The sequence below is a fragment of the Littorina saxatilis genome, linkage group LG1 (genome assembly GCF_037325665.1).
Source record: "Littorina saxatilis isolate snail1 linkage group LG1, US_GU_Lsax_2.0, whole genome shotgun sequence".
NCBI classification, from domain to species: Eukaryota; Metazoa; Mollusca; class Gastropoda; order Littorinimorpha; family Littorinidae; genus Littorina; species Littorina saxatilis.
In genome coordinates, this window is record NC_090245.1 from 78,697,187 (window position 1) to 78,721,874 (window position 24,688).

Sequence of the window (24,688 nt, forward strand, 5' to 3'; positions counted from 1 at the left end):
TGCGTCCATCGCTCGTCTTCTTTTACCTTCCTCTTTGTGCTTGCTCTCCTTCTTGTCCATCCCCACCATCGAGACCCATCGGCTTTTCTGAAAGTTGCCTCTTTAACTAGATGCTAACATGTTCTTTCAGACAAAAGACAAACAATATGGCGTTTTCCTTATTTTTGTGTGACATTAATTTGAGCGTGAATGACGTTTACCTGCCATCTTGGCAGCCATCTTGCATCTGGGTGATATCAGAACAGCTTTCCAGCCTTTGGAAACATGGTCAGCACTAAGATCATGAATCTAGCTGCTTTAGAAACCCAGATATGGCGAGAAATGTGTTTTTAGATATTTTGACGGCCATCTTGGCGGCCATCTTGGATTCTGTTGACAGGATTGACAAACCAACCTCAGAAATGAACTCGCTGACATCAAAAACCCCTATATTGAGGTATTACACGACTCTTTAGCCCATCTGGATCAAAAGTTATATATTGACCATCTTCAAGATGACCGCTGGGCGGCCATCTTGGATTCTGAGAATTTCCCAAAGTGCATCTTTAGGCAACCAAGCTAATTTGACTCTACATACCCTATAGATTACATTTCCGTCATAAAAGTTTACAGGAACAGACATTTCCAGGTTTCATACATGACATAGAAGGCTGGCTGGTAGACTAACTACAAAAACTGACTGATGTGTTTTGTTTGTGAATGATGGATATATGTGCATGATTGCGTTTCGCAGACACAGTTGTCATGTGCGTTGTAATTGGCGACGAATGCTGGATGATTACTATTTTTGTGCCAGGATTACTATTTTTGGGCCTGAGCATTACTCCAAAACACTTATGGGGGTAAACAGGTCTGCACGTGTCAGACACACCCCTCGCGAGTGACTGGCCTACAATATCACGTGGGAAAGTTTGACTCAATAAAACCAAGCGTATTCACTGTTTCACAACTTTTTTATTTCCGGACATTGTCTATTATAACAGTAGCTTAGGTCAAATACCACTGATTACAGAAAAAAGAATGTCTGGTTTTTAGTCATAAGAAAAAGTATGAATCTGTGGCGAATATCAAACAAGCCATGTTTCAAAAAGCAGGCAATCTTTCGACCATTGAGACTTAACAAGAATATAAACGGTCAGATGAGTTGATTGCACAGAGATTATCAAACACTTGAAGGTTAGTTCTAGAATTGGTGGCTTGTTTTGTTTTACAGGAGAACATCAGACGTGAACGTGAAGAGTGGGAGAGGGAGAAGGAGAAGGAACTGGAGTTCATACGACAGGAGAAAAACAAACTGGACATCCACAAGAGAATGTTGGACAAAAACGAGGTGAGTTGTGTCTGCATCAGCTGTCCACTTATGTCCATACATGTTCTTAGGTTTATATTTTCTTTGGCAAGTTTACAGAAATGGCCATAACATTTTTAGAAGTTTTTGTAAGGTTTAGGCAGTCCTTGTCATTTCTTTGGTTGGTTCCTTTCAAGAAGATGCTGAATTTTTAGTTTCAAAATGTTTTGCCTATGACTGAGTATAAAAGAATTGAACAAAAAAGCATGGGAGCCTGGTTTGATGTTTTATTTGTGGCTGACAAGACATTCACTAGTATGTTCACAGCCCTAATATGAGGCTGATAGTAAAGTGCGAAGTCTGCCCTCTTCCACAGAGCGAGCTGCGCAGCAAGAAGGATGACCTGTGGCGACAGAGAGAGGCGCTCCAGCGTCAAATCGACATGATGCGCGACCAGGGCTTGCTGAACACTCTGACCGACACTGACCACGTGGTGCACACCATCGACCTTGACAACACCCCCTCCTCCTCCTCCACTGACCCCCACCTCCACACTGACCGACGCACGCCCCCAGGCCATCGTCGCTCCGCTTCAGCCGACTTCAACCACAGAGCTCCTCCTTCACAGGCAGAGCTGGAAAAGTTGGCAGAGCAGCGAGGAATGCCGAGACACGCACGCGGCTCAGTCACCAGTCTGCAGAACTACCCTGCGGGCCCCCCACCTGCAGGGGGAGGCAAGCAGAACGTCCCATTGCACCTGATGAGCACGCGCAACGAGCAGAGAATGGGCGGCTCCAACATGCAGAAGCTGCCCATGAAGCTGTCCAGCAGCAGTCTCAAACAGCAACCACAGCAGCAACAGGGGCAGCAGCATATGCACCCTCGCACGGCCTCGCTCAGCTCTCTGGGGGCGCGGCCAGGGGGAGGAACTAGCCCCGTCGCCGCCACACCCACTCCCCAACAGGCGCAGGGCATGATCACCAAGAATCAGAACTCGCGCAGCACGCCCTCCAACCTGGCCATGGTCATGAAGCTAGCTGAACCGGGCGCCAAGGGGAAGGGGAGCGGTGGGCAGGGAGGTGGGGGAGGTCAATCCGGCCCTGGAGCACCCAGACCACCCAGCGAGGGCAGCCCTGACAAGGTCATCTACTTCTAAGCTCTGAGGTGAGTCCTATCTTTGTGATGATAATCCTTTTCTTTCTTTTCGTCGTTTTCTCTTTGTCTTCATCTTTGGGATTAGACAGCCAGATTTGTTTGCATTGAAGGTGCAGCTGCATTTCATCCTTATCTGTTTTGACTTGCAGTCGGTCTGTTTTTCTGTTTCATTTAATTTTAACCTCTGTCTTTAGAGCAGACATTGGGAGGCGTTCAAACATTGAGAAGAGTAAATAGATTTGATATATCAGAAAGAACAGCTAAACTTTTGAAATGATAGATTACATACGGTTTGTTTTGATGTGCAAGTATGAAGTTACTTTGAAAATATCTGTTCACTTTTTGTCTGTGTCCTAGTCCTCATGCAAACATTAGCGCGGAGAGAGAGAGAGAGTGACTGAATGTAATAGAAGTTTTGTTTTGTTTTAAATTAGATGTCCGCGGTTTCAGTGTTTTAACGTGTCTTATCTTTCCATTTCCAGGAGTTAGCAGGGAAGAAGTCCTTGTTGGAGGGACAGTTCTGCTATGCCTGGAGGTTGCTGCTTGGATTATAAACATGGAAAAAAAATAAACTTGTGCAGAAAATGTGACTGTGAAATGGTGCTTGAGTCAGGGTTTCTGCAATCCTGCAGCAAAAAGATTGTCTTTGCACTGCCGATGGATTGATCAAATATGACCAGCAGGAGCAAACCTGCTTATGCTTGCTTCTGTCTATGAACGGACAAGTAACGTCGTCTTTCGTAATAAACAAAAGATTCGCCTTGGTAACTGCCACTGTTGATCAGGGATCACATGACCGGACGAGCATCGCTTTTTTCGTCGCTTCGCTTTTTCTGAGGCTTGCCGTTTGGTGCTGAGGAGTTTTTGAACTGCTGGTCTTGTGGTTTTGTGTTGGACGCAAGCGGCTGAGCAGTGCTGCGGAATATGTTCCTGTGGAACGCTGCTTGTGAATCTTGTTGTGCAGCTAAGAGTTCTGAACGTCGGACGTTCTCACTTTGAGTGCAATGTCAAACTAATAACCTGAACAAAAAATAAATTCCAACAAAATTTGCCATATATTGAATTGATGAATTATTTGCGTGTATATGTATCATGTACAGGTTTTTGTTTTGTTTTGTTTTTTCCCCTTTAGCAAGCAGCAGCTTTTTATATCTAATGCTTCGCTGGGTTGTAATCAGCGTTATGATTTGTGATGATAGTCTGTCTTCTGCTTACGCTTGACATGTTGTTGTTGATTAATGAGCTGATTTGGGGAGGGATGGAGAAATACTACAGTCTTAAGAGTGGTGAATAAGGTCCTCTGTGAGAGTAGAGAGAGAGCTAATCAGAGGTTACTCATGAAGCCACGATTTTGTCGGCCATTGATACTGGATGATGCCACTTTATTGATCGTAAAATACGTTGGATAGAGGTAGCAGACAAAAATGAGAAATTGTTATGCATCCCATGCACTCGGCTCATCTCGGAAAAATCCTTTGGCAACGGGAATTTTCATGGGGATTGTTTGCGTTTCTCATTGCACACAAATTTTGAACGGTTTTGAAGATGAGCCACTGCTGTGCTAATTACACCAGACGTTGTTGCCACAAAAGGCAGTTAAGTTCACTACTGTTCAATCTTGAACTAATAATATACCGCCTCTTCTCATTTTGGCAGAAGAGTTATTGTTAATTGCTTTCTTTGTTTTTGGTGCTTATTGTGTGATTTGGACGAAGAAAGCAGAGTTGTGATTTCTTGAAGGGAAGGGTTGAGAATGACACTGTTTCTGTGTTGTAAAAGAGACTGTACATGTACAGAGTTATGAAACAGGGCTCACGAAAACTTTCGCTCTAGGACGGAAAGTTTTGCTAAGAAGTAGCCCACTTTTTCTGTTGATAAAGACTTGTTGTCTCGTTGTCTTCTGCGATGGTTTTGAGCTGAATGTTGATTTTTTTCTGCTGTTCTCTGATGTGTACATATTATCTGTACTGTTGTACAGAGTGTGTATTCTTAGTAATTATATGCTGGGCAATGTTTTTTGACACGTTATTTGTGTGTACGCCTATACGCTATTTTGACGAAGCTGTCAAGATGAAGGTAAAAGATTGGACTGGAGTTGTTTTCTGTGTAAAGGATGGTTTTCAATTCACATACAAGCATATCACACACATAAATATATATGGGCGAATATACCACTGTAAAAATTTGTTACACTATTTAAAACTTGGTAGTTTTTGACGGATCTAAACAAATTTTATATGTCTAAATTTAATTTTAATCTGATCTCCATGCATAGGCTCATGTGTATGACAAAAGACTTTCTCTTGCTGTGAATCACCTACCCACCCCACTCCACTCCCTTGAATAGAAATTCTATCATTAGAATGATAAGACGTATCTCTTGATAGGAGGAAGAAGCGAACATGTTATGCATTTCAGCGAAACAAGCTTGTAATTGTCAACAGGGAGAAGCACAATGATTACATTAGGCGACTGATGTTCTTTCCCAAACAGCTGTGCTGTGTACCTTTATATCACAGGAATAACCTGCAGCTAAGTTTTTTTGTTCAATCAAAGACTTTTTTTGTTGTTGTTCATACTATGTTCTAGCTCATACTCTTGTTAAAAAAAAGCCGAATGTATTTTGTTGATGGTTCTATTTTTCATAGTCGAACAAAGTAAGGAGTTGCTATGCTAGCGGAAACTTATGTGCAATAATAACATTGTAAAATCGTTTTACATGTGTGACATTGTATCTGATATTGTTAGAACTTGGATCTAGTCGCCAGCTTCAATTGGTAGTGCAAATATGGAAGGAGGCGGAGAGAATGTGTGGTGCATTCAATGAAGATGTATTGGCCCTTTTGTGAACAGGTTGCAGTTATTGCAACACATTATTTGGGCAGGCGACTCTTGAACTGTTGAGACTGACTAATCACAAGATTTATTGATATGAATGATTCAATTAAAATGTATAGAACATGATCTCTGTCTCCCATTTACGCATGTAGGTTCAATTTGTTATTTTTTAACATGCTGACGTGATTAGTTTCAAAAAAAGTTCAAAACTTGTGTTTGAAAGACAATCTGTGCAAAACCTATTTCTAATGGCAAAACCGTTCAGTGTGTGAAAAACCTTAAGATTTTATTAGTGTGATCTGTTCTGAGAACAGTGCATTTAACAGGCTTGAAGTTGCCGCTATTCATGTCTTTGTATCAGTTTTTGGGGTTGTTCAGCAATGTTGCATTTTGCATCCCATCCTTGTTCTTGTAGTGACTGGTTCATTCATGTGGAATTTTTATTTCAAAGCCATGAAACATTCCCGATTATAGATCTATGAAGTTTTATATTTTTTTAGCAAAACCTTTTTTCAGGATGTTCATTGGTGGTTCAGAGTTTTCATATATTTTGATTTGTTTGAACATGTGCTTTGTTGTTGAAAATCGCAACATGTAATGTAATAGAGAGTCGGATCTATGTGTTTGCTGACTCAGTTTGCTATGGACATGCAAATCAAAACTAAGAAGTACAAATACTAGTGATGTTATATAATGTCATCAGATTTTACTGGTTATATCACACTACTTACATTATTTTTGGCAAACTAATTTTCTTGCAATTACAGTGAATAGCGTTTACTACCTTTACATGCTTCACAAAGTTAGCATAGACTTCTGTATTGTAGTTTTCCCTATGTCCAGATACATTTTTGACCTAATCGTGTGACAATTATTGCACTGCAGCTTGTAATAAGCACTGATAAACAAACACTGTGCACACAAGAGAGAGAAAAACATGTGTTGCTGAAACAGTGATTGTGATCTTGTGTGTGAAGCATTGAGAGGGAATGCAGACTGTGATCCAAGGAGCATGTGGGAATGGATAGTTAAGAGACACATTGTGCCATGTTCAGAAACCGCCTTGAAGGCTAACCAACCAATACTTCTTCCAAAGCGCACATGTTTTCTCCTTGCCTTTGATTTTTTGCCCTGATACGGCAGTGTTTTGGCACATCACTGCAATGCATGATGACTCGTGTTACCCCATCACCTCTCTCCGTCCCTTCTCCTATCTATCTTCCGCAAGTTGGGCACACGTCCTTTTTTGTTCTTTTGTTTTCATGTCTTTCTACTTAACCTCGTGCCTTTTCGTCCTAGTGTTCCCTTCTCCTCCGCATAGGACGGTTGTCTGTATCCTCAGCTGTTTCTGACATTTTGCAAGCATTATGTGTTGTTCTCCATGGCAAGCAAAACCTTGATTTTGATCATCAGTACAAAAGCACAAAACGTGTGCTATTCAAGCTTCTTTCTTTTTTTTTTCATTACTTTATTGTCCCATCGCTGGGAAATTCGGGTCGCTTCCTCCCAGTGGAAAGCTAGCAGCAACGGAGTCGCGCTACCCAGGTGTCTGCGTGTTTAGGTGTATTCAGCCACCTGCACTTATGGCAGAATGACCAAGGTCTTTTACATGCCATTGTGATGACACGGGGGTGGGACATGGCTTCCGTCTCTGGGTCTGCACATAAAGTTGACCCGTGTCCGTCCCGGCCCGAATTCGAACCTGCGACCTTCCGATCACAAGTCCAGTGCTCTACCAACTGAGCTACCGGGCCCCCATTCAAGCTTCTTTCTTTTCTTTCCTGCACCAACGTTGCCTTTCAATTTAAAGACCTCATACCCACATGCACTTCTTTCTCCTCTCCCTTGTCTCTCCCCACCCTCTACTTATCTGTGTAACACACTTTTCTGGCAAAGTTGTATCAGAGTTTGTGTGTGATCTCCTCAAGCTAATTCCTTACTCATGTTCCCCTCACCGCTGTATGCCCTCTACATCATGTGACAAGCTGTGAACAAAACCATCGATAATTAATGTTTGAAAAGCATTCCGCTTCTAGTCATGTGATGTCTACCCAGGAGACTGAATACTTTATGAACTCACTCTTACTGTATCCCACACACATTGATATTCCAGAAAGTTCAGTCCCTTTGAAAAATAATGTTACAGAATTTATCTGCAGTTGATTAGTTGTTTTGTGTACAGGGGAAGATACTGCCGCATTTTAGAACATCCTGCTTGCAGAGCTGTACTACTCTGGAAACTTGCATTCTCCCAGTAAGGTAATATATTGTACTACGTTGCAAGCCCCTGGAGCAATTTTTTTATTAGTGCTTTTGTGAACAAGAAACAATTAACAAGTGGCTCTATCCCATCTGCCCCCCTTTTCCCGTCGCGATATAACCTTTGTGGTTGAAAACGATGTTAAACACCAAATAAAGAAAGAAAGAGCTGTACTACTGATGCCAACATAAACTTTTCTTATGAAGAGAAAAGCAGGAGAGAAAATTGCATTACATGTATTAGATTCAGGTCAGTCACAGGAGTACAAGATAAAGCAAATTTGAGAAGGTAGTACTTTTGGCAGTGTTATGTATTTTTCTCAATGTGTGGTTGTTTTTGTGTTTGAAAGACACAGTTGCATTTCTATGTTCATTAGCAAAATCACCACACTATGCTTTTCCCCTCAACCTGTGTACATGCATTTTGTATCCAGCTCATTTTATTTATTAACTCAACAGAAGCATTATGTGATAAATTGATGTCTAGATTCATCACATTATTTTTGTAAATCTCCCATCCCTGTTAGTAACACTGTTGTTTAGAGGCACTGTTTTTTCACCTTGCATTTTTCTAACCATCATCACTCGTCACAGAAGGCAATTAAATCATTGGGGGGGGGGGGGGGGGGTGTATTGTTATGATTTGAAAGTCTACCTGAAATATAGAACTGCACACATTTATGAAAAGAAGAAAATCAGCAAAAAGAAGTGTAATTAAATAAAAATACATAGAAAAACATGCCATGTGTTTCTCTAGTTTCATTTGCATGGTTTGTGTGCCATTGAATTTGTGACTGCAATATGAAAATGTATACTCGACAGCACACACACACTTTCTCAAACAAACACATGCTCTCTTCCTGACACTCAAACACATCACACACTCTCTCTCTTCTCCCTCTCCCTGACTTACTCACCCAAACACATCACACACACTCTCTCTCTTCTCCCTCTCCCTGACTTACTCACCCAAACACATCACACACACTCTCTCTCTTCTCTCTCTCCCTGACTTACTCACCCAAACACATCACACACACTCTCTCTTCTCTCTCTCCCTGACTTACTCACCCAAACACATCACACACTCTCTCTCTTCTCCCTCTCCCTGACTTACTCACTCAAACACATCACACACACTCTCTCTCTTCTCCCTCTCCCTGACTTACTCACCCAAACACATCACACACACTCTCTCTTCTCCCTCTCCCTGACTTACTCACTCAAACACATCACACACACTCTCTCTCTTCTCCCTCTCCCTGACTTACTCACTCAAACACATCACACACACTCTCTCTCTTCTCTCTCTCCCTGACTTACTCACTCAAACACAGCCAGGATTACGCAAAAGAACAGTTTCAATAATTTATATTTGCACAAAACATGTACTTGCAATTCATGCAAATGTTGCAAAACAAAAAACTATTGCACAAAATCAGTAAACATCAATTTGATGTACAGAATTATAATACTGTTTTCCTTCTGTTAGGAATAAATGGACCGCAGACGAGAAGTAAACAAATTCCATCAATTGCTAAGTGTGCTTTCGCTTCAATTTTAGATATGCCAGGAACTAACAGAATAACTGAAATTGTGAAAAGATCAAAGATTCACACAAAAAAGAAAGAGATACCCGTGTGACTTGGAATAATAGGCCGTGAAAAGTAAATATTCGCCGTAATGGCTTGAGATTTACTGGCCGATGTGAATGCGTGATACATTGTGTAAAAAATTCCATCTCACACGGCAAAAATTAATATGTAAAGCGCTTAGAGAACGTCAAGCGCTATATAAATCTCCCATATAAATAAAATAAATAAATAAACTTGAACTGAGAGGCAGGTAGACTCACAGAGACAGCCACTTGCTCACAAAGATAAATGGCAGACAGGCAAAGACTCTCAAAGAATACATACAGGCAGGCAAGGACACTCACAAAAATAGACAGTAAGGGAAAGACAAGATTGACAAAGATAGACAGGCAAGGCATAGAAAGACACTCACTCACTCTCTCTCTCTCTCCTCTCTCTCTCTCTGATTGTCCTCTGTGTCTCTATGTGTGTGTGTGTGTGTGTACAACTGTTGCTATAGTTATCGTTGTTCTTGTTTTCATTTGTTTAAATATCATGCATTTACAGATATTGTCCGCCACATTACTCTGTTTCTAAGAGCACATTTATAAGTTTATCTTGTTGTGCTCCCTTAATTACAACTTTCAATTACGGCTTTGTATTTATGCAACTGAATAAAAAAACTCTTTAAACCAAAGACTCAGAAATATAGACACACAAGCAGGATAAGACAAGACTCACAAAGACAGGCAGGAAGTCAAAGACAAACTCAAACAAAGAGAATGGGGGCTCACAAAAACAGATGAATAGGCAGGTAACCAGGCAAAGACAGACTCAACGAGACACACTGAAAGAAGTACATGTAACATGAGACAGAGAGACTGACAGAGACAAGACAAGACAAATTCTTCATTAACGAGGGTAATGGCAATAAGCAAACAGGTGCTTTTTTTACATCCAGCCCTCAGAGAAGGAAAGAGAGAGGGATAAATAAGTACCTCTTTATCCCCAAACAGTATCTACAATGACAAGCGATCTTTGATCTAGCTGATCAATATCACACATCCATATATTCTGCTTCATCAGTATCCGGGTCATCTTCCATAGCATTCAAAAGTTCCATCAGAGTTGACAGACGATCAGCCACCTGAAAAAGGAAAATCAACAACCGTAACAATCTTTTTGTTTTTGTAAGACTAGAGATTGCAGTCCACCGCTGTCTTTGAAGAAAAAGACAAGACAAAACAACATTAAGGAACGAGATAACAAAGCAGCACTTTCATAATCTCCATCTCCACTTGTAATGACAGTTAAAAACAATCTGTAACAAATCCCGCTAAATTCAGTACCAATAATAGGAATAGCTCAAAGGAAGCAATGAAAATTACAATTTAAGCCAACCACCTAGCAAATTACACACAAACCCTCAGGGTTTAGCCTGGGAGAAAAAGCCAATGGGACATTTGTCCCCCTCAACCAAATTCCGATGGGACATAGTCGAAGGCAAGAAGCGCCAAAGAGGCCTGTATGTGTTTTGACCAAAGACGCAAAATGGTGCAATATGAAGTAGCCGCTATATCGTGTTATCTGTGTGTGTGTGTGTGTGTGTGTGTGTGTGTGTGTGTGTGTGTGTGTGTGTGTGTGTGTGTGTGTGTGTGTGTGAGTGAGTGAGTGAGTGAGTGAGTGAGTGAGTGAGTGAGAGTGTGTATGTGTGTGTAATCCGATGTAAAGTGTACATTTGGTGGCGCAGTGGTACGTAATCTCAATGCGCCCGTTAACGCACTGAAGGGAAATGTGATGGGACATTTTCAGATTTAATGCGCCAATGGCGCAGGGCGCACCAGTAAATAAAACCCTGCACCCTCCACCGTATTCCCAAAACAAACACACAAAAATCATAACATTTTCTCATAAATTCTGGGTGTCCTGCTTAAGCCTTATATTAATTGGACAAAGTTGACTTCGCGAAGATTACCTCACGAAGCTCGCTGCCAAAAGCTTTGGCACTGAATTTTTGGTTAAATACACTTCGCTAAGTCGTTGCTAAGTCAACTTTTGGCTGAATGAAGGACAGCTTTTAGAAAGTGCCTAGATACAAAGACAATTCCTAGACTGATGAAGTCTTACCTGGTGGGGTGTTTTAGGATGCAGTTGTGTGGCGATCTGAGTGCAGGTGTCTTGGGAGTCACCATGGTCTCTCACTGTTTCCAGTATAACTTTGTCTTGTTCCCTTTCAATAGCAAGTCATTAAAAGCTGTAGTTGTTGAAATGTTGGTGTGAGCACAAAATAGAAAACACATCCAGATAAAAGCAGATCTTCAAATACTGTGTAAGTACAAGTTATCAAGCAAGAGCACCAGACAAACCTCACGTGCATTCCTTATCTGATAACAGTTAACAAAGCACCATCCCAAATCCCTAAGCCAACTGACAAAATGAGGACTCAACATCAATATCATTTACAGGCAGGATTAGATGATTAAAAGACAGATTATTTTGCATTTTAATGTATTCATTCTAATGGACAAAACAGTAGTTTGTTATTGATATTGTTATACAGTGAAACCCTACTTTCAAGATCCCCCCCCCCCCCCCCATTTTAACACTTCCTCCTTTTAAGACTATTATCTCAGATTTTCTGTTCACAACCTCTGTGAATTTACCCCCATTTTAACACTTCCTCCTTTTTGAGACCTGAATTACCCTCATTTTCAGCAGTCTTAAGTTAAAAGGACGGTTCCACTATGCATGAAAAAGGTGAGAGATGAAAACTTACTTAGTCCACTCAACACTGTGACTGACAGCAGAACAGGTGGCCTGACTCCCTGTCTTTGTGGGGGATTCTGGCAGGTATTCAGACTGACACCCTCCACCTGGTGATATCTCGGCACCATGCATGGCCTGAAATTGAGAGAAAAGGGGCTTTAACGTTTAATTTTTCTCTCTGGTTTCTGTGTGCGTGTTAAAACAAAAACAACAGAGATTATCGTAGCATTCAAAGTAAGTTCAACAAAAAAAGTGTTCATTCTTGAGGATGAAAGACATGCACAGGCAGAAAAAAAGAAAGACAATAATAGGTGGGGTTTTTTCACCACAAGAAAGGAAGACAGAAAGAAACCGACTGTTTCAATTCATTAAACAAAATTGATTAAGGAAAGAAAAAGAATGCAGGATACAAAGGAAGATAAGTTAAACTGAACTATTTTTTTAAAAACACACACACACCAAGATAATCATTCAGAGAAAACTATACACGCTTTCCAAGCAACTCAACCAACCCTCTCTACCTTGGTCAGAAGATCCGGAGATGCTTGCAGAAGGCTGTGCGGGACAGGTCCCACTGATGCACCACCGTCCCCTCTTCCCTCACATATCTGCTCAAACAATGCATTGATCGTGTCGTCCGACATCAGAGGCTGAGCAGGGGGAGCACGGGGAGGAGTAGAGGGAAAGTTTTCCTCCCCATCTCCCCCCACCCTCACCTCCTCTGGAACGGCACAAGTTGGTGAAGCATCGGAAGCAGAAGAAGCAGCATGCGATTTTGTCAGCAAGCCGGCGAAACTCCCTCGCTGAATGTTCTTGTTGGGTGAGGTGATAGTCGGTAACGCAGCACGTTCTTCCCTCAGGTCGTCCCTCCTCTCCGACCCTCCATCACTCCCTCCCCCTCTTACTTCATTGGCACCCAGTCTCTGCTCCCCGGCAGGAAGGGGAGAGAAGAAAGGCCTTTGCTCATGGAGCAAGGGCAGGGATTCACCGAGTGCCGAGTTGAACATGATCACCGTATTGTCCGGACCTATCACCGACAGCGTTCCCCTCTCTCTGTTGGACGCTATCATTCTGGGCGCAGCTAGGAGCGTGGCGGCAGGGGCGCGGAGGAGAGGCGGGGCACCCACAGCAGCTCTGGGTGTCATCGGTACAGGAGCGGGGCTGGGCATGCGTGGGGTTTGGGTGGTGTCCGGGTGCATGGAGGCAGACACCTGGCAGCCTGGGCGCATGCTGAGAATTCTCTTTCGCATCTGATGACCAAAAAAACCAATAACACTTTATTTTCCATTAAAATGAGTAAAAGTAAAATGGAACATTTTCTTCCACACATCCACCTGCCTTTTAACGATTTGAAACACACATTTTTAGTAAAAATGATTAGGACATAGTAATAATAAGGCCAATTGTAAGGCTTCTTTTTAAGCCTACTGTCTATATGATACTTACCGAGACAGTACTATTCTTGCACATTATCTATTATAGGCCGAAAAAATTGGACAAAACGCTGCGTGGGTACAATTATCTCCCATAACCATGCGCCACCGTGGATCCCAAGCACTGTCTGAGTGCTTCCCCCTTACAGGATGTAGGTGGCGCGTCCTCTTTCTTTATGAGCTGCAGACCCTCAAAAAGCCCATAACATATCAAGAGGGGAGGCGGGAGGGAAACTCTAATAGTACTGTCTCGGTAAGTATCATATAGACAGTAGGCTTAAAAAGAAGCCTTACAGTCAATATAACACTTACCTCGACAGTACTATTCTTGCACAGAATACCAGAGTGGTGTGAGGGTGATATGTAGAGTATTAAACTCCTTAATCAAAATCACTTAAATCCAAGGATTAAGATACCCAGGCAATTTTCGAACAGTACTACTGTAAAAGAAAATATACCCAAGAAAAATACCTTAGACTGACATGACCATGCTGGCAACCACTGCTTTGGCAATGCCATACGACTGGTCAAGCCTGAGACTGGAAAAGTCTCGCATATAGTGGTTAATAAACGTGGCTGGAGTCTTCCAGAACGCGACCGCCATTATGCTTTGGAGCGAGGCACCCCGCACGTGCGCCAACGAGGAGCCGATAGCCCGAATCTCGTGTGCCCTGATGTCAGGGACCACATCCACTTGAGCATGAACATAAGCCTGTTTGATAAGCAAGGTCAGCCAACGAGCTAAAGTTTGTCTAGAAATATCCGATTGGTACTTCGGATTAAGCGAGACAAACAGTGACCGCTTAGAAGACCGAAAGCTACGTGTTCTATCCAGGTACACTCTAAGGGCACGTACTGGGCAGAGGAAGCGATCAGGGTCATCATGTTCAAGAGTGGGAGCCAAGGCTTGAATGACTACTGGTTTGGACAACTCCGAGGCATTCTGATTCTTGGCTCGAAAGTCTGGTAGGAAAGCCAACGTCACCTGATGTGTGGTGAACTCAATGTCAAATTCCAGGCCACTCAAAGCTTGAATACCACTGAGTCTACGGCAAGTGGCTAAAGCGATGAGGAACACAGTCTTAAAAGTCAGGAACTTGATACTAATGCCTGCCAGGGGTTCAAACTCCTTGCTACGCAGGAGTTTGAGAACCAGGAAGACATCCCACTTGGGAAATGAAACCCGAGGTTTAGACACCGCTGCATTGCTAATACCCGAAAGGACATTAGCAATGAGGGAGGAACTGATCAAGTGTTCAGGTCTGCGACCAGTAGCAGCCGCAATCGTGGAAGTGATGGCAGATTTGTATCCAAGAAGAGTCTTAGAAGAAAGACTCTTCTTTTGATACACTTCCACCAGGAAGTTGGCTAAGTCCTGTGTTGAGGGATAAAGCGGCTTTATCCCCTTGGACAAGGCGAAGGAGGCCCAAGCTCTCCAGCGTAAGTCATAGAGCTGATTAGTTGATCGCCTCTTAGCGTTCAAGGAAAACTCTACTGAACTCTTGTGCAATCCTAGTGCAAGCAGTTTGGAGCGCACAAGAGCCATGCGGTCAAGCACAGACTCTCTGGACGTGGATGAGGGAGGCCTGATCGAGGCTGGAGCAGACTTCCCCCGTCCAGATTCAGAGGTAGAGGGTCTACGTGGGTGAGACCGCGAAGATCTGGAAACCACGGAGCTGTTGGCCAGTAAGGCGCGACCAAAATCAGTCTTGGCCGTTCCTGCAGATACTTTGCCAGTACCCTCGGAATCAGAGATGTCGGGGGATAGGCGTAAGCATCGAGGAGCCTCCACGAGAGAGTGAATGCGTCCACGTGGAACGCATTCGTGTCTCGAAAGGGGCTGACGTACCTGGGAAGCCGAGCGCTGAATCGAGTTGCGAACAGATCGATCAGAGGACGGTCCCACCTTGCCCACAGACGCCGTAGAACGTTGTGAGCGATGGTCCATTCTGTGGGGAGAACCTGATCGCCCCGACTGAGAATGTCGGCCAGGGCGTTCAGTTTCCCCGGAACGAATTGGACTGACATCCGGACCTGATTGGTCTGGCACCAGAGCAGAATCTCCTCCGCTAACAGGGAGAGGGACCGAGAATTGGTGCCCCCCTGGTGGCGAAGGTAAGCTAGGCATGTGGTGTTGTCCCCGTGGACCAACACATCCTGATCCCGAATCAGGAGGCGAAACTCCAGCAGAGCCCGACGAACCGCCTCCAACTCTAGAAAGTTGATGTGTAGGAGGGACTCCTCCTGGGTCCAGACCCCCTGGGCCTCGTGCAGGTCCAGGTGGGCCCCCCAACCCCGCGTAGAAGCGTCGGTGTACAGGAAGAGAGACGGCCGTCTCGGTTGGATAGGCACCGCAGAGTTGAGCCAGATCGGGTCCAGCCATTGGACTACAGCCTCGTGAAACCAAGGCCCGATCTGGACCAACTCGGTGTAATCGAGAGGCCTGGAAGTCCGATCTGCTACTGCCCGTTGCAGGGGACGTTTGTGTAGCCTTGCAAGGGGCAGCAGCAGAGCGACAGACTCCATGGAACCCAACAGTTCCGCCAGCCGCCTGTGAGGAACAGCGCGGCAAGCCTGAATGGAGAGGATCTTTCGCCTCAGGGAGAGGATTCTGTCCGGGGAGGGAGACACAGTGTAAAGCACTGTGTCGAACGCCATCCCCAAGTAGCAAAACTGCTGGGCTGGCACGAGGTCTGACTTGTGCCACTGTATCTGGAACCCCAAAGCATGGGTCCGTTCCAGGACCTGCCGGGTGTGTTGGAGGCATTGATCGCGAGACTGGGCCAGGGTGAGCCAATCGTCCAAATATTGACGCAGACGCACACCCTGAGCTCTGACCAACGCCGCCAGCTCCTTGACCACCTTTGTAAAAATCAGCGGGGCCAAGGACAGGCCGAATGGGAGGGCCCGAAACTCGAACACTGTGCCCTCCCAAACAAACCGGAGCAGATGTCGGTACCCCGGGGCCACCAGGATGTGGAAGTAAGCATCCTGGAGGTCCACAGACGTGGCCCAATCGTTTGGCCGGATGGCCAACCGGACCGACGAAGGGGTTTCCATCTTGAACTTGCACCTGCGAAGGTACAAGTTCAAGGTGGAGAGGTCCAACACCGGCCTGAACCTGCCGTCCTTTTTGGGGACGGTGAACAGGCGGGAGTAGAACCCCGGAGAAGGCTGAGAAAGGGGGTAGACAGCCTTCTTCTCGACCAACGAGTTCACCTCGTCTTGAAGAGCCTGCCATCTGGCAGGGTCTCGAGGAGGGGGGAACGTCAAAGGTAGAGCGGACAATGGAGGTTGTGACGACAGCGGTAGAGAAAACCCCGACCCCACCACCCTCAAGATAAACTGGTTGGAGACCAGTCTGCCCCACATGTCGCGGGCCCGAAAAAGGGAACCGACGGACGAAAGAGGGGCAACTTGAGGGGGCGTCAACGTAGGGCCGGGACTCACTGAAAATTCTGCTGGCGGGCAGGCGCAGGCTTGCGACCACCCCCCTGGTGGTGCTGCTTACCCTTACCTGTCTGAGCACCCTTCTTCTTGCGCTTGGGAGCACGAGAAGCCGGGGCCGCAGGGGGGAACGCGACAGGCGCCTGAGAGGAGGAAGAAGGAGGCAGTGAAACTGGCTTCTTCTTCTTCTTCTTCTGAGGCTGGGAGCTGGAGGTGACTGTAGCACTTCTCTTACTCCCCGCCGACGTCGCCGAAGCAGCGAGGCCAACCATCAGAGAATCAGTGTTCCTCTGGCGTGTGGACTCCACCACAGAACGGACAGTGCCCGGATGAAAAAGGGAAGAAGGCTGAGGAAACGTGTTCCTCAGACTCTTCCTCATATCCGGAGGCACTAAAGAAGTAGCCAGAAAATGATCACGGAACAGGGCCAACAAGTGGACCCGTGTTCCAATGGCCAATTCTGCCGCAGTCGTCACGCACGATCGCACGGCATGCAAAGCCCGATCCACTCGAACCGTGTCAAGGACCCGAGTGGAATCGGACTCTGCCCGATCGGGAGGGTCCAACAGTGTGGACAGCGTGCTCATCCATGTCAAGGCCTGTGATTGGGCCTCGACAATGGAAGAAACGGTGGCCTCAAGATTGTGGAACGAAGCAGAGCTCAGTTCCACCTTCTTGACCGAAGGCACCTCCCCAACGAACACATCACCGTCAGCCCCACCCTGAACACTCGAAGTCTGGAAAGGGAGAGTTCGAGAGTCAAAGGGAAAAGGGAGGGACGAAACAGATTGGACACGAGGAAACAGTGGAGGTGCGCCTCCCGAAGGAAAGCACGGCACTGAATCCGCGTCCTCCCGAGGAACATAGGTCGCGTTCGCACGTGAATCTGTACTCCTCAGGCGATGTGCTGCCGCTTCCACCGTGGCACTAAGACTAGGGTGGAACGCGAATTGCTGGCGGCCGGATCGTTCATAAAACGAGCCGCCGGCAGACGCGGCGTGTGCCTCCCGCGCCCGGGCCGAAGCGGACTCCAAGGACGAGAGGGCGTCGGAGGGAAGGACGTCCTGAAACTGTTCAAACGTCCTTCTAGCTGTGCGAGGGAGAGCCTCCTGCCTCTCGTCCTCAGACTCCACGTCCTGTGTGTCAACCGAAGGGTTGGGAACACTAGACGACAGACGCTTAAGAGAGGCATCCGTGGCGTCAAGACGCCGCGTGATGTCTGTCATGTACTGTTGGAAAGTACGAAGCATAGCTTCGGAAGTTCCATCAGAAACCGGCAAGGGTAGAGGATCAGTGTTAACCTCAGGGCGACCCTGATCCTCCTCCCCATCGTCCTCTGACTCACTCTCCTCTTCACTTCCCGACAACTCCTCAACAGCAGGAGTGTAGGAAGCTTGAGGGGGAGGAGCCGAAAGTGATGAAGTAGACTGTGACGAAACGCCCACTGAAGCAAGAGGCCGCGAAGACCCCTGCCCCAAAGACGAAACGTCTCCAGCAGCCGAAGGGAGAGAACAACAAAAACCCTGCGACTGTTGGGTCAGTCCAGCCAACGAACCCCCGCCATTTATAGACTGAACAGGGACCCATCGGGTCTGATCAGAAAAGAAATGGTCCGGTCCGGTCGGGGGTGCCGATCCGGTCCGGTCGGGTGGTCCGGTGTTCCGGTGGTCCGGTCCGGTCCGGTCGAGTGGTCCGGTGTTCCGGTGGTCCGGTCCGGTCCGGTGGTCCGGTCCGGTCCCGTACCATCCGGAGGTCCCGTTCGGCACAGAACCATCCGTACCCACAAAAGTGTTCGGGTGGTTCGGTCCGGACGTGGAAACACCGTACCATCCGGACCCGTAGGTCCGGTGGTCCGGTGTGTTCCGGTTCGGTGCCAGACCACCCGGACCAACAGAGGTGGTCGGGTGGTCCGGTCCCGACCGGACCACTGGTCCCGTACCGTACCATCCGGACCCGTAGGTCCGGTGGTCCGGTGTGTTCCGGTTCGGTGCCAGACCACCCGGACCAACAGAGGTGTTCGGGTGGTCCGGTCCCGACCGGACCACTGGTCCCGTACCGTACCATCCGGACCCGTAGGTCCGGGGGTCCGGCAAGGGCCAGAGGTACTGTCCCGCACCGGACCCTAAGGTCCGGTACGGTCCCGTACCATGGGTCCCGTCCGGACCAAACCCGGAGGTCAAGTCCAGTCGGGACCCGTGGGTCCGGTTCGATCCCGACCCGTAAGCCTGGACCGTTCCGGACCCTTGGTCCGGACCATCCGTCACCCGAACACCAGACGCTAAGGAATGGCGTGGGGTCAAGACGGTCCGGTCGGAGGTGTCGGTCTGAGCAACAGAAACAATGTTCCCGTCGCCCTGACCATTCGACAGAAGTACCACGTTCTGTCGAACACCTCCACGTCCAGTAACTAGTCGGCCGGAGCGTTTCATAGAGGGACAGCCACCAGTCACACGGACGTCAGAGGGAACCGTAGTAGCAGTGGTCGTAGGCACGATGCCTGAAACCCCTGCCCCCACAGGACCGCCCTGAACGGGGTCAATTCGCATCCCAACCCCAGCGGGGAGGGAATTCATAGACCCCGTCATCTCCTCCGATCTCCCCCCCCATGAGTCCGAGACTACTGTCGAAACAGCAGTAGACGACCCAGCGAGGGAGTTCAGAGGAGGACCCGTGTCCCTCCTGGCTTCCACAGCGGTGGAAACCGAGGAGGGCACAGGAGAGGCACCGGAAAAGAAAGAAGTCGAAACCTGAGTCTCTCCCGTAGCCCCTAGATCAGATTCACCAACCCCCAAAGAGGGTTGGGAATCGACCCGCCCCCGGATTCGAGCCAGGGAGGAGAAGGAAACCTTCCCCCCAGGCTTGAAACCGGGAGGAGCTGAAGCCTGAGACTGAGGGCCGGACAACGGCGTCGAAGGGGGGGAAGCGTGTTCCACGGAAGGAGAAGGAGAAAGACGCTTTTTCTTTCCCCTCGACCTTCCCCGAACCTTCGACGGCGCAGCCCCGCCCGAAGTCCCAGGTTCAAGCCCAGCCTGTTTGAGCAAGCTCGCATTGAGCTTGCTCAAACAGGCTTTCTCCGCCCTCCCTCGCCGCAAACGCAAAGCGTTTGGGGAGGGAGAGTCGGAGCGCCGAAAGGTCCCCCTGTCCGTGCGCAAAACATGACGCTGTGCGCCCGGAGAAGGGTTGCCCCCGGCAGACTCTGGTTCCGTAGAACCAGAGCCCAAAACAAGACGAGACATCCTACCTCGCCCTGTACGTACCCTTAAAAAAAACGAGAATTAACAAAATTCAAGGAAAATTAGGTCAATACTCAAGTGAATGAGGCGAAACGAGAAGCAGACGACCGGTCACCACGAAGTAGGACGGTAGGCACGCCGAGTCCGCCACACAACAACGGAGGCACAAGTTGGAAGAAAAACAACGTAGCCTCAAGCCAGAAGTGGAATAACACACAAAAATCCAACAGGTGGTAATCCACACAGAAAAGAAGACTCTAGAATCCAAAATAATCCGGGAGCGCAGCAGAAACACAGCCTACTGTCACGCGCGAAAAAAGAAAGAGGACGCGCCACCTACATCCTGTAAGGGGGAAGCACTCAGACAGTGCTTGGGATCCACGGTGGCGCATGGTTATGGGAGATAATTGTACCCACGCAGCGTTTTGTCCAATTTTTTCGGCCTATAATAGATAATGTGCAAGAATAGTACTGTCGAGGTAAGTGTTATATTGACAAGCTATCTCACAGACACATCTTACTGTGAATACTGAACCTGTCACCATGCACTTTGTTTGTTTTGCATATTTCAATGCAACCAGTTTGGGTTTCTGCAGTCAGTGTCAGTTTTGCTTCAGCAAATAACATAATTATTAAAATGCACCCCAGTGTGGGTATCCACAAGTCCTAAAATGACATCACTTCAGAAAGTTCAAGATGTGGACCAACATTGCCGGACTGGCGCTTACCCTCACCACCTTGGGACCATCCCAGTGTAAATATTTTTTTTTTTAAAGAACTTTAAAAGACAAATACAGATTATTAAAATATTGTTTGTTTAAGTTGCACTACGGCAAGGCGGAGATGAAGTACCAGCAGACGTAAAGAACAAGTGTCCCAAGAAAGTGCACGGGAACGTCATGCCTCTGCTGCGGTCCATGCCGCCTCACATGCACGCAGAGTTCCTGCACTCCCTTTTAAGACCCTGTTTTCCTAGACTTTCTATTCATAACCTCTGTACATTTACCTCCATTTTAAGACTCCCTCCTTTTTAAGACCGTCTTCTTCTGCGTTCGTGGGCTGAAACTCCCACGTACACTCGTGTGGGTTTTTTTGCACGAGTGGAATTTTACGTGTATGACCGTTTTTTATCCTGCCATTTAGGCAGCCATACGCCGTTTTCGGAGGAAGCATGCTGGGTATTTTCGTGTTTCTATAACCCACCGAACTCTGACATGGATTGCAGGATCTTTTTCGTGCGCACTTGGTCTTGTGCTTGCGTGTACACACGGGGGGTGTTCGGACACCGAGGAGAGTCTGCACACAAAGTTGACTCTGAGAAATAAATCTCTCGCCGAACGTGGGGACAAACTCATGCTGACAGCGGCCAACTGGATACAAATCCAGCGCGCTACCGACTGAGCTACATCCCCGCCCCTTTTTAAGACCTGATTGTGTCACATTTGTGGAGGTCTTAAAAGGGGGGTTCCACTGTACTACACAATGATTGCACCACATACATCAAAGCCTAGAGACAAGACCACACAGAAACTCACCCTGGAGTTGTTGCCCAGGGAGCTCGGCAACGGAACCCTGCTGTGCTGAACGGCAGTGGGAAGAACCGGTGGAGGAGCCACCAATGACGTTGCTAGCGGCAACGGATTGGAGGATGCTCTGGACAGTGTCTGTAAAGACTGCACTGGACTTCGAGAGGGCAAGGTCACAGACTGCAACGATTGCAGTGGGGTAGAAGAAGGTCTGGCGACAAGCTGCGGAATATCTTCCTTTCTCTGGTTTTGAGATGACTGCTGCGTGGCCTCTTGAATGCTGGGTGCAGTGGCATCTTGTGATTCCAGAATTCTGGATTTTTTGGGTGGTGGCTCGCTTATTTCTTCTTCTTCATCCTCTTCTTCTTCTTCCTGCTCCTCTTCCTCACTTTCTTCTTCCTCTCCCTCCTCCTCCTCTTCTTCCTCTTCATCCCCCTCTTCCCCCTCCTCCATCTCAGTGCCTCTCTCCACCTCAAGTTTGTCCTCCACATTCACCTTTTCTTCACTGTCGCCCTGTCCTTCTTCTTCAGACTCCTCCACCTCTTCGTAAACATCCTCATCCTGGTCGCCAAACGTTCCGTGCTCTGTGATGGCTGGCTTGTTCAGGGCACCGCGGGAGTGGACAGAGAGAGGGGGGAGATCGGGAGGGAGGGGCATTGGGACGGGTTCGTGAAAGGTTGCGCTGACCGGTCGACGAGTTGTGACGTTGCTAGGCTGGAAGTACAGTTGTCCACCTACCACCTGTAAGGGAAGAGAACGATTAGTGTTCAACTGATGGTAGCGATGGTTGTGGTAATGCCTAGGAAATGATGGTCGTGGCGATTGTGAGAGGGTATGCTACAGAGATTTATAGAGCATAGGTGTTCATCTCTTAAATACTTTCACAACAGCAATGACTAACGTCACTGAAGAGGAGAATTGTCGCTTGTAAATCATAAAATGTGAGCTTCTGTGTAATAAATATATTCCTTCTTGTCAGGTATTCTTTTCCTTGTGATTTGTAAAATGTATGTATTTTCACCCCACTTTTTAACCAAGAATCTCCAATCCTTCATGAGTACTCACCCACAAGCCTAGCCATATAAATTGATGTGTTAACCATGCCTCAACAGTCAATTGAACAACATAAACATGCTGTGAACAAAATATCCAAATATATTACCAAGTACCCCCCCCCCCCTCCCCAACTCCACCCACCCCCTTTAAAAAACAAAACAAAAAAACTCAATCAATCCATGGGTGCTTTTTACTTTTTAATGTTTCTTTATCCAATATGGCTATCCCAGACCTATGCAAGTTTCCTTTCTCAGTTTACATGGCTGTCCCCAAGCTTCAAACTATTTACAATGAGGTCTATTTATCATCACAGCATACCTTCAAGCAGCCGTTATAGCAGTGTGTGATGCGCTCTCTGTTGGTGGCGCCCTTAGAGTTTAAAAACTATTGACAATGAGGTCTATTTATCATCACAGCATACCTTCAAGCAGCAGTTATAGCAGTGAGTGATGCGCTCTCTGTTGGTGGCGCCCTTAGCGTTTAAAAACTATTGACAAAGAGGTCTATCTGTCATCACAGCATACCTTCAAGCAGCCGTTATAGCAGTGTGTGATGCGCTCTCTGTTGGTGGCGCCCTTAGCATTTAAAAACTATTGACAAAGAGGTCTATCTGTCATCACAGCATACCTTCAAGCAGCAGTAATAGCAGTGAGTGATGCGCTCTCTGTTGGTGGCGCCCTTAGCGTTTAAAAACTATTGACAAAGAGGTCTATCTGTCATCACAGCATACCTTCAAGCAGCAGTAATAGCAGTGAGTGATGCGCTCTCTGTTGGTGGCGCCCTTAGCGTTTAAAAACTATTGACAAAGAGGTCTATCTGTCATCACAGCATACCTTCAAGCAGCAGTTATAGCAGTGAGTGATGCGCTCTCTGTTGGTGGTGCCCTTAGCGTTTCTCTTCATCATCTCCTGGTGGCAGGAGCAGGGGCACCACTTGGTGCGGTACGGGTCGTTCTCGTCCGTGAAGTGGATGTCCTCGAAGTCATCGGGCGAGTTGTTGCCCTCCGCCTCATCACTGTCGCCCAGCGTTATCACCTCAAAGTCCCCCGGCTCCATGTGGCTGGGATCAAGAAGAGGTGAATAAGAAGATGGAACGCACTGTAACCCCTCTCTCAAGACCCTCCAATGTCAGCCACCCCCCTTTTAAAGACCCTCAATTGTGAGATTCCTTGTCCACAACCTCTGTAAATGTACCTCCATTTTAAGACTCCTTCCTTTTTAAGACCAGATTTTCTCAGATTTTTGGAGGTCTTAAAAGGGAGGTTCCACTGTACAGTAGAATCCCCCTTCCAAGACCAACAAGTCAAGGTCAAACAAGTCGCGTAAGGCAAAATAACAACATTTAGTCAAGCTGTCCCAACTCACAGAATCAAACTGAACGCACTGCATTTTTTCTCCAAGACCGCATACTCGTAGTTTCGTCAGTCCACCGATCGTGGCAAAGGCAGTGAAATCGACAAGCCATGCAGAATAGTGCGGTAGTGGTCGCGCTGAGCAGGATAACACGCTTTTCTGTATGTCTATTCTTTTTAGCTTACTGAGTTTGTTTTTAATCCAAACATATCATATCTATATGTTTTTGGAATCAAGGACTGACAAGGAATAAGATGAAATTGTTATTAAATCGATTTCAGAAAATTAATTTGAATCATAATTTTCATATTTTTAATTTTCAGAGCTTGTTTGTAATCCAAATATAACATATATATATGTTTTTGGAATCAGAAAATGACGAAAAATAAGATGAAATTATTTTTGGATCGTTTAATAAAAAAATAATTTTAATTACAAGTTTCCAATTTTTAATGACCAAACTCATTCATTAGTTTTTAACTCATTCGCTGTGTATCGGAATTGGAATTCCGACACCTGTGTTTAGCGTTGCCCGCGCGTCTGTAGTTTAGTTCCGACGGATATCACGAATTTTTAACGGTGTAAACGGCCCTGCTGACCAAGGGAAACAACCCCCGCAATAAACTTCTATCTGTCTACAGTGGAACCATTCACTGTAAACAGTTCCTTCCCTTCAATTGTTGGGATTAATTTGATTTTGTTGACGGTGTGCGACCCACGTGTTTTGACTTTTCCAAGATGGCGGATCGTTCTGCTACAAG

General features: G+C 46.6%; 2 protein-coding genes across 4 annotated transcripts in view; one reads left to right on the top strand and one right to left on the bottom strand.

Annotated features, from left to right (window-relative positions):
• The window catches only part of LOC138980470 (rho guanine nucleotide exchange factor 18-like), a 43,187-nt gene extending 34,908 nt beyond the window's left edge, over positions 1 to 8,279 (top strand). For all 3 annotated transcript variants that reach the window (XM_070353348.1, XM_070353357.1, XM_070353361.1), the window contains 3 exons: positions 1,214 to 1,330; positions 1,665 to 2,452; positions 2,926 to 8,279. In XM_070353348.1, coding sequence (XP_070209449.1) covers positions 1,214 to 1,330; positions 1,665 to 2,444 — 897 coding nt within the window. In that variant the 3' untranslated portion in view covers positions 2,445 to 2,452; positions 2,926 to 8,279. The remainder of the gene's footprint in view (positions 1 to 1,213; positions 1,331 to 1,664; positions 2,453 to 2,925) is intronic.
• A 615-nt stretch (positions 8,280 to 8,894) lies between these two features.
• LOC138980461 (uncharacterized) overlaps positions 8,895 to 24,688 on the bottom strand; it is a 52,534-nt gene continuing 36,740 nt past the window's right edge. Inside the window, exons 25-30 of the mRNA XM_070353336.1 lie at positions 23,409 to 23,634; positions 21,529 to 22,260; positions 12,402 to 13,130; positions 11,891 to 12,015; positions 11,242 to 11,344; positions 8,895 to 10,261 (exon numbers count right to left, since the gene is read on the bottom strand). Coding sequence (XP_070209437.1) covers positions 10,172 to 10,261; positions 11,242 to 11,344; positions 11,891 to 12,015; positions 12,402 to 13,130; positions 21,529 to 22,260; positions 23,409 to 23,634 — 2,005 coding nt within the window. The 3' untranslated portion in view covers positions 8,895 to 10,171. The remainder of the gene's footprint in view (positions 10,262 to 11,241; positions 11,345 to 11,890; positions 12,016 to 12,401; positions 13,131 to 21,528; positions 22,261 to 23,408; positions 23,635 to 24,688) is intronic.